A 9,311-nucleotide genomic window follows, 5' to 3' on the forward strand; every position below is an offset into this window, starting at 1 on the left:
TTCACCCCTCTGCTACCCCTTTGAACCTTCGATCTTCGCCCCTATGTGCTGGGATGACCCAACCTGCCCTCTTCCTCCTTTCTCCTTCCCTCCCTCCTTTCCCTCTTCCCCCCCCCCCCCCCCCCCCTCCCATCGACGCCGACCCCGCTGCAAAGTTCCAAGACCGTTCCGACAGCTTCGACTTCAACGTAGCGCTGCAGGACTGGACAAAACGGCAAAAGTCGCTCCTCGACCCTCGCTCGTCTTCCTCCGCCGACTCCTCGTCTTCCCCCTCCTCGGCAGCAGAACCATCGCCGCACCTCCCTTCGGGACCTAAGCGCGACTTTTCGCTCAAACAGGGCCAGACGATCTCGGTCAAGATCCCCGGTGGCGGCTCGGGACGCAAAATCGCCGGCGGCGGCGGCGGCGGCGGCACCGGCTCCGGTACCGGGCCAAGCCTACTGGGAGGCGGCGGCGGGCCGCTTTTGCCCCCTCCGCCGAGTAAGCGTGGGTAGCTGACAGTCGCAGCCGGGCAGACGGGCAGGCGGTGCGAGGCGACACGACGCTTTGGTGCCGATCCGGATGGAGTGGAGCCGAAGCACAGGCAGCAGGCGTGGCATCTGCAGGGGAGCCTCACGGGGTGCAGCGAGTGCAGGGTATACGACAGCAGTACAGCAGGCAGGCTGCGCCCCTATTCGACCAGGGGCAGAGATAAAGCAAGATCGGACCGAAGCCCAGAAGGGGGGACAGGGCACCAGCCGCACCGCACCCTCCCCCTCGTCCTTCGCCCTTCGCCCTCTTAACGTGCAAACCAACAAGCACCGACGAAAACGACGACGACGACGACGACGACGACGCAGATCCCTCCCTCTCTCCGTGCCTCTCGACGTCCCCTCATCCAATCAGCTTGAGCAGCCCACCAACGCCCCCAAGGCCCTTGACGACGAGGGGCAGGCGGGGCTGGCGGTACTGGAAGACGGGGATCTCGAAGCCGCCAATCTCGACCTTGGCCTCGAGGTCGACGTCGAGGTAGATGGAGCCCTTTTCCTTGAGAAACGCGCCCACGACCGTCTCGAGCGGCTGCGCCAGGACGACGTCGACGGGCGACGACGTCTGGCGCCCCGGCTGGTCCTTTGTCCCCGGCGGGACGCGCAACGGCGACTGGCGCTCGTAGTGCACCGTGCACGACCCAAACGGCGCCGAGCGGTACGAGGCGACAAACGAGAGCGAGAGCAGGTCAAACGGCACGCCGAGCGGGTTGAGCACGGTAAACTCGCACGACACCGTGTTGGCCGTCAGCACGCCGACGCCGAGCGTGATGGAAATCGAGTCGATGAGCGACGCCGAAATCATGGGCTTGAGGTCGAAGCGCAGCCGGACGCCCTCGAGGGCGCGCTGCAGCGTGCGGTCCTCGATCGACTCGGCGTCGCCCCGGATCTCGAGCGTCGTCGTGCGCCCGCTGAGGAAGTTGGCGGGGATGTCGCGCACCTGGGCCTCGGAGCGCGCGTCGGGGCAGTAGCGGAAGTGGATGTCGTGCACCGCCACGGGGCCCGAGGGCATCGCGAAGCCGCCGCCGATGTAGGCGCGCCCCACGCACACGCCGCGGTAGTAGGCCGCCATGCTAAAGGGCGACTGGATGCGCACCTGGAGCGAGCGCGACGGGTTGTTGAGGTAGAGGCTAAAGACGATCTTGAGAAACGCCGGCGTCGCCTCGACCACCTGCAGGTTGGTGTACTGCACCGGGCTCGACGCCAGGTTGCGCAGCCCGGAAATGGCCAGCGTGTGCTGCTGCGCCTGCAGCGACACGGCGATCCACAGCGTGCCGAGCGCCGTCAGGATGCGCGCCCGCGCCCGCCCCGTGACGCGGATAAGGTCCGTCGTCTCGCAGCTGCAGATGTGCGCCACGGCCTCGCCCAGCAGCTCCTCGTCGTCGGCGTGCAGCGTAAACTGCGACGGCTGCAGCTGGATCCGCTGCGCCACGCTGCTCAGCGCGCTCGCCCCGGGCAGCGCCGACGATGGCGGCGGCGGCGGCGGTGGCGGCGTCGAGGGCGCCGGAGATGCCGGAGGCGTTGCAACTGCGGCACCCGCTGCTGCCGCATGGGCGCCGGCGCCGTTGCCGTTGGCATGGCCGTGGCCGAGGTCGGACCGGCGATGCATCGAGTGCAGCCGCTTGATGCTGCCGGTGCGCGCCGAGCCCATCCTCGAGTCTTCGAGCGAGGGCGACGTCGGAAACGCCGAGGGCGGCGCAGACGGCGCGGGCATGGGAGGCAGCGGCGGGCCGATGTGCACGTCGGTCTCGGCGACAATGGCCCTGGCCAGCGTGCCGCGATCGCCGTAGAGCACGTCCATCTCGGCCGTCACCGCCTGGATCTGGTAGGTGACGGGCAACGGGATCTGCGTCACGAGCTCGACGCCGTTGACGACGACGCGCGGAGGGCCGTCGCGCACGAATTCGGCGTCGAGCCCCGAGACGGTGAGCGACTTGACCGGGTCGATGGGTTCGCCGCGCAGGACGGCCACCGTCGTGAAGCTCTGGAAGGCCTGGTCCAGCCACGGCACCTGGCGCCGCGAAGCGTGGGTGCTGCTGCCCGCCGTGCTTTGCGAGGCGCTCCGCTCCGGCCTGACGCCGTTGATACCATTGACGCCGTGGACGCCGTGGACGCCATTGATGCCGCTGGCTCCGCCGGCGGCGCCGACGACGCCTCCGCTGCCGCTGCCGCTGGCCGTCGTGAGCATCGACGCCGTCTTGCGCCGAGACCCGTGCGAGGCCGAGGTGGTCGACGTGAACGAGCCGCGATTGCGCAGCGCCGGCCCCGCCGCCGCCGCAGCCGCCCCGTGCCCATTGACGCTAGAGCCGTGGGTGGTGCTGCCGTGGACGCTGCTGCTTCCACCGACGTCGAAGCCAGCGCCAACGATCGGGGGCCCGGCTGCAAAGGCGCGGTAGCCCCGCACCGTCACGGGCAGCTCGCGGCCCTGGACGTAGCCCGAGATGAGGTCGCCGATGGCGTCGAGTGCGCGCTGGCGGTACTGGTCAGCGGTCAGGCCGGTGTCGTGGGCCGTCTCGCTGCCGACAAAGATGTGGCCGTGCGCCTCAAACTCGGTCACGTTGGCGGGCGCGGGGCGGAGGAAGACGTCCTCGGCGGAGATGAGGCCCACCTGGACGCCCATCCACTCGAGGCCCGCCTCGAGGTAGGCGAGGTTGAGGGCCAGCTTGCCCGGATGCTCGACGCGCACGCGGATGCGGATGTTGTACGCCATCTGCCGGTTGCCGTGGGCCTGCGAGGGAGCAGCGCCGCCGCGGCTGAAGCTGAGCGCGCGTCCACGGCCCCCGCCAGTCGGGGCGGGCACCTCGCCCAGGATCTCAAAGTCGGAGAGCTGCAGCTGGCCCAGGTTGTCGAGGCCGGCCAGCGAGACGACCTTGGTGAGCGGCGTCGTGAACTCGGCCTTGGCCGCGACGATCCTGCAAGCCGGCGTCTCGATGCGGATGGCGATCGCCGGCTGGGCGATGAGCGTCGAGACGAGCGCAGCAAAGTTGGCCACGCCCTTGGCGCCGCCCGCGGGCGAGATCTGCGCATGGCTGCGATGGCGAGGTCAGGGGGGTTTGGAGGTGGGCAAAGAGGGATAGTGTCAGCGTCATGTACGGCACGCACAGAGAATCCGGGTTACGGCCACACTCGCTCACCTCTTGAGAACCTGGTCGCTGCCAACGACGCCCCGGAGCGGCGCAGCGATCGTCATGCGCGCCACGACGGTGCCGGCCTCGAGGCCGCCGTGCGCATCGACGAGGACGAGGTCAAGCCCGCGGTCAAAGTGGATCTCGATGTCGAGCGGCCCAAAGTCGACGAGGGCGATCTCGACGCTGACTGCCAGGCCAGACTCGTCCATCTGAAGCACCTCGAGCGCGGCGAGCGTCACTTTGGCCTGCTGCAGCAGCGCATCGACCAGCGGCTTGCCGACGACGGGCAGGATGTGGCGCGCCGAGCTGGTGGTGATGGCGATCGGCAAGGCATCCTGGATGAAGGCGAGGCGGCCGGGGATGCGGTAGGACCCGATCGACGCCTCGACCTCGACGTGGGCGGTGATGTGCAGGTTGGCGAGCACCTTGGCCACCAGCGCCGGCAGGTCGAGCGGCGGCTCGCTGTGAGCCGACGACGAGCCGGCGCTCGAGGCGACGGTGCCCGCCGCAGAGGGCCGCCGTTGCTCTCGCTGCCTGGCCAGCGCGGCCGCTAGCGATTCGCTGGCCGGTCGGTCCCAATCCTGGTCGCGGTTGCGGTCGCGGAACTGCGGGATGAGCTCAAGCGCCTCCTCGAGCGCGCGGCCCAGCGGCACATTGTTGGCGTGCGCCTCGTGGCGCAGGATCTGGACATAGATGGCGCTGTCGGCCGACATGGTGAACGGCAGGCTGGCATGGGTGGGCTCGTCGCCGTTGAGCACGAGGCCGGGCCACCCCTCCTGCGTCTCGATGACGCCGAGCATCAGCGGCGGCAGGACCGAGCGGCGGGCGCGCGGCGCGCCAGTCTCCTTGATGGCCTCGACGTAGAGCGAGTGGACGCGCAGCGGCGGGCCGAAGCCGTTGCGGAGCGTGGCGCGCGCGATGAGCGGGTTGCGCAGCTGCGAGTCGATGCCGCCGGGTCCACCCGCTGCTGCCGACGGCAGCGGTTCGGCGGCCGGGTCGCCGACGCCGCCATCGGCGGGGATGAGCGAGGCGCCGTCGAGGATGCGGGAGCGCACGCCGTACGGAGGCACGCGGGCGCGGAAGGATGCGTCCCCGAGCGCGCCGACGAGCCACGGGTAGGGCGAGGACCGCGCAAAGACGTAGGCGACCAGGTCGATGGGCTTGTTCTCGAGCACCTTGCGCATCGTGTCGAGGCCGGCGGTCCGCTGGGCGCCCTCGCGTGCGGGGATCTGGAGGCTGCCGATGGCCTCGAGGATGTTTTTGCCGCGGCGAAGCACGAGCGAGGGGATCGTCAGCAGGCCCAAGACGGTGCGGAAGGGCGCCGAGGGCGATGCGCCCGGATGGGGGACGGCCAGCTTGAGCGTGAGGGCGCCGAGCTCGACGGCGACGTTGTACGACGAGTTCTCGAGGCTGATGAGGGCGCGGATCTCGATGCCCTTTTCGGGCGTGCCGTTGATGATCTCAAACTGCTCGACGGCGAGGACGAGGTGGCCCTCGGAGGCCGCCGTCGAGGCCGAGGTGGACGAGGCGATGGCCGTCAGGCTGTGGCCATGCCCGGTGCCAGGGGCTGTCCCTGGCCCGGCGGCGTCTAGACCTGTCCCAGCGCCCAAACCCGTCCCCGCATCCGGACCGGCGCCTGCACCCATCCCTAACCCGAGGCCGAACTTGGCCTTTGCCGACCTGCCCGCGGTGGCGTGTCCAAAGGCCTGGGCGTCGGGCGACGACGGCGGCATGGGCGAGGCGGGTGGCGAGGATGCCGGGTTGGGCGAGGTGGGGGCCGATGCGCCTGCGGGGGGCAGTACGACGGGCATGTGGATGGCGCCGTTGAGGTTGGCGAGTCCGCCGAGCTGGAGCGTCTTGTGGAAGCGGATGTGGCCGAAGCGGAGCTTGTAGGCGCGCACCTCTGCGCAGTCGGTCGAGATGATGTAGTCGATCTTGCCGTGGCCGGCGAGGACGTTGCGGACCAGGTCGGCGAGGTGGGCAGGCGAGGCGTGGACGGAGCCGACCATTTCGATGAACGAGTGGCCGTTGACGGTGGGCTTGATGCGGAGCTCGGGGATGCGGACGTGGACCCGGCTGTCCGGGTCGGCCTGCGCGGCGGCCGGGTAGAGGGCGAGCCCGTCTGGAAAGAGGATCTTGGCTTTTACGGGAAAGTGGTTGGTGAGGCGGATGACGAGCCTGACGTCAAAGGTGTCGATGGCCGGGTTGATGAGGTTGAGCGACTCGAGGCGGATGGCCGACTTTGCCGACACGTGGTTGACGATCGACTTTGCGAGGGGCAGGCTCGAGAGGCCCTTGCGCGGGCGCCGTGCGGCGGCGGCGGCGCCGTTGGACAAGGGGGCCGAGGGTTGGCCATTGGCGGCGGGCTTGTTGCGGTGGTGTGGGGCCGGGGAAGAGGGCGAGAGGTCGAGGGACGACGCCGACGAGTCTACGCGGACGAGGGGTGCGTCGTTGGAAGAGGCGCTCGGATGTAGGCTGCCGTCGGTGGTGCCGGCGAGGGAGGGTGCTCTGCCGATGCTGCCGCCGCGCTGGCGGGTAGCAGGGTTGGCGTTGTCGGTGGCGCCGTGGAGCGAGGGCGAGTAGATGGAGGGTGCCGTGGACGACGAGGGGATGTGGTGGGCAAAGCGGTCCGGGAGGGATGGCGACGAGATGGAGTCGGCGCGGTCGAGCTGGCTGTTGAACGACTTGCGCTTGGAGAGCGTGTCCCTGAACCCCTTGAGGAAGGGTGCCATGGCGGCGGCGGGGCCCGATGGGGGGTCGTGAGCTGAGTCGTTCGTGGCAGGAGAGAGGGGGGATGCGCGGGGTATGTGCCAGTGCTGCCTGTGCTAGTAAGCAGTGGCAGGTACCACTGGGTCGGATGCAGCGGCGAGGTGGGTTAAGACGGGGGGCAGCAGGCGCTGCGCTGCGGGTATCGACTGTGCGGGGATGATGACGGGTGGTGCGCGGGCGTGACTGCGAGGGGTCGCTAGTGTCGTGGCAGGAAAACGAGGATGGTGCACGGGAGCAAGGCGGGCCGAGAGGGAGATAATGGCGGGGATGACGATGACGAGGATGATGACGGTGCGGGGTGGCGGGGTGGCGGCGTGGCGGCAGTCGGCAAGGGTAGGCGTGAGGGATGGGTATGCGACGCCGGCAGCGAGCGAGAGCGGCAGTCGAACGCCTATTGTTGGCGGGTATGATGGTGGTGGTGGTGGTGGTGGTGCTGGTGGTGGTGGTGACCGTGGCGGCAGGGAGAGAGACGGAAGGATGAGCCGACCGACGTTGCGCAAGAAGAAAGCCGCAAGCAAAGGAGGTCGCCAGAGGGAGCGAGCGAGGGAGCGAGGATGGCTGCCTTTGCCTTTGTTGGCTTTGCTTGCTTTGGCCAGGCTTGGCCGTGGCTCGACGACCTCGCTTGACGACTAGGGCAAAGCAGCAGCAGCAGCGATGCATGCCCGCCTGCGGCTGCTGGTAGGGCCAGGCGAGGCGAGGCGCGTTGGCTCCCTGCCTGCCTGCCTGCCTGCCTGCCGTGGTCGACGTTGGATGCTGGCCATCATCAGCTGAGAGGGGCCGGCAGCCATCCACCACCACCACCACCACCACCACCTAGCCAGCGGCAACCTGCCGAGACCGAGAGCAGCGACGGATGGATGGGCCGCGTCTGTTGGGCTGCTTGAGGGTCTGCAGCTCGTCTGCCGCGGCCTGCCTGCTTTGCATCTGCCAGGCCAGCTAAGTGTGCCAGGCCAAAGCAGCCCCTCCCCCCAACACCTGCCTGCCTGCCGGCCTCTGCCTCCACACGACCACGGCCCGCGCCCGCCCGCCCCCCGCCTTTCGGTTGGGTCTCCCGCCCGCTCTCCCCCGCCTGCCGCGGTACCAGCCGCAGGAGCCTGCAGCCAGCGAGCGGGGCCAGCGCAAGCAGCGGGGGCAGGGGCGAAGGACGGACCGAGCGGAGTCCGTCTCCTCTGACGCCGCCCGCGCCGCTACCCTTTGGCCGCCTCCCATCGACGCGGCAAGCAAGCAAGCAAGCAAGCAAGCAAGCAAGGGTCGTATGAGCATGTCTTGCCCCTCCCCCCTTCCTCGCCCGCGGCCATCGCATCGCATCTTCACCACCCCTGCCTAGCCTTTCAGCGCCATCCCTCTCGGTGCCACCTAACGTACCGCGTGGTCCACCTCCAGAGTCGGGCCGCGTACACTACGGTATCCGACTCGATGGAGACGTACGTACGTGCGTGCGCGCGTGGGTGTGCAAAGACGAAAGGGAGCGAGGCTAAGACGGCTGCTGCTGCTGCTGCGATGGAATCCTTCCGATGCGCTACCGAGGCCACCAGGCTAGGCGAGGCGAGGTTCAGCGGCGGCTTGTTGGCGGGCCTACCTGCTTGCTGGCCTGCTTGCTGGCTCGACGAGGATCGGGAAGACGAGGCCAGCAGGCAGGCAGCGCCCCACCCAAAATTCCTATTCCAAAATTGGCCGTCGTAGGCGCCGCGCCGTGCGTTGCAGCCAGCGAGCGAGCAGCCAGCGCAGAGATGCAAGCAGGTAGGCAGGCAGGCCAGCAGCAGCAAGCAAGCCAGAGGTAGGTGCAGCCAGGCGGGGGGCGCTCGCGTGAAAGGAAAGCAAAGCAAACCCAAATCCCCGCGGCGCGCTGGCGGCTCTGTCTGTCCGTGCGTGCGTGCATGTGGCCCCCCAGGCCAGGTCAGGCCAGGCCAGGCCCGCACCACCCCTCCTACCTGCCGTAGGTACCACAGGTGCAACCTGCCTGACTGCGTACTGCACTACGCAGCTCGCTGGTACGTCGTCCTGCCATGCCCATACGCTGCCTGCGCCCATGCCACAGGTACGCGACAGATCGAGCTGTACCGGTAGCAGGCTAGGGCAGGGTCAACACCGTACCGTATGTACATGTACCACCATCACGCGCGCTGCTCGATGCCGAATGGTAGCGTGGGACCACCTCGCCTGCGCAAGTACTGAGCATACGCCTACCTGCCTGCCTGCCTGCCCGTCCCTTCGGCAGGCCGAGCAGCGTGCACAAACAGCCTATCCTTGCTTTGCTTTGCTTCGTCTGTTTGTCTATCTGCTGGCTTGCTGGCTGGTAACCCACGCATGAGCCTAGGCAGGTCTCTTCATGCTGCTGCTGCTGCTGATGCTGCTCCATCATGCTCCAGATGATCTGATTGGATGCATCAGAGGTACAATCGCCATGGCATGGCATGATATCGACCCTACCCTACCCTATCCCAGGTAAACAGGCAGGCTAGAGAGAGCCGGAAGACACGGTCAAGCAGGCGTGCCACCTCGCGGCGCCAACTAGACCAGGTCCCACCCTTCCTCGTCGCCTTGGCCGTCGGCGTCGACACAAAGGGCACCCCCACCTCGTCGTCGGCCCGACGCACCCACCCGTCGTACAGCTACCTCGGCCCGCTTGCCACCGTCACCGCTCGACGACGACGACGACGACGACGACGGCCCAGCGCTGATCTCGACGCCGTTGAAAATCACCGCCCCCGCCGAAGACGCCGCGGCCTTGGTCTTGGCCTGGGTCGCGCCCGCCCCGCTGGCCGCGGCAAGCTCCGGTCCGCGCTCCGAGGCGGCGAAGCTGCCGCCGTCGCACCCCCTTCGACGCCAGCGGCACCGGCGCTGGCACGGGAAGCGACCTTTGAACCGCTAGCAGCGCCGTCTTCAC

At 68.6% G+C, this 9,311-nt stretch overlaps 3 protein-coding genes across 3 annotated transcripts in view; 1 reads left to right on the top strand and 2 right to left on the bottom strand.

Annotated features, from left to right (window-relative positions):
- Positions 1 to 494, top strand: part of PFL1_04677 (uncharacterized protein) — a gene marked incomplete at both ends in the record, with an annotated part of 1,241 nt that extends 747 nt beyond the window's left edge. Inside the window, one exon of the mRNA XM_007882203.1 lies at positions 156 to 494. Within this exon, the coding sequence (XP_007880394.1) occupies positions 156 to 494 (339 nt within the window). The remainder of the gene's footprint in view (positions 1 to 155) is intronic.
- Positions 495 to 873: 379 nt separating this feature from the next.
- Positions 874 to 6,387, bottom strand: PFL1_04678 (uncharacterized protein; the record flags this gene model as incomplete). The annotated part of the gene is made up of 2 exons (XM_007882204.1): positions 874 to 3,556; positions 3,662 to 6,387. 2 exons carry the CDS (start codon positions 6,385 to 6,387, stop codon positions 874 to 876), a joined length of 5,409 nt encoding a protein of 1,802 aa, XP_007880395.1.
- A 2,548-nt stretch (positions 6,388 to 8,935) lies between these two features.
- PFL1_04679 (uncharacterized protein) overlaps positions 8,936 to 9,311 on the bottom strand; it is a gene marked incomplete at both ends in the record, with an annotated part of 3,209 nt that continues 2,833 nt past the window's right edge. The window contains one exon of the mRNA XM_007882205.1: positions 8,936 to 9,242. Coding sequence (XP_007880396.1) covers positions 8,936 to 9,242 — 307 coding nt within the window. The remainder of the gene's footprint in view (positions 9,243 to 9,311) is intronic.

Source organism: Pseudozyma flocculosa (genome assembly GCF_000417875.1).
Source record: "Pseudozyma flocculosa PF-1 unplaced genomic scaffold scaffold00015, whole genome shotgun sequence".
NCBI lineage: Eukaryota > Fungi > Basidiomycota > Ustilaginomycetes > Ustilaginales > Ustilaginaceae > Pseudozyma > Pseudozyma flocculosa.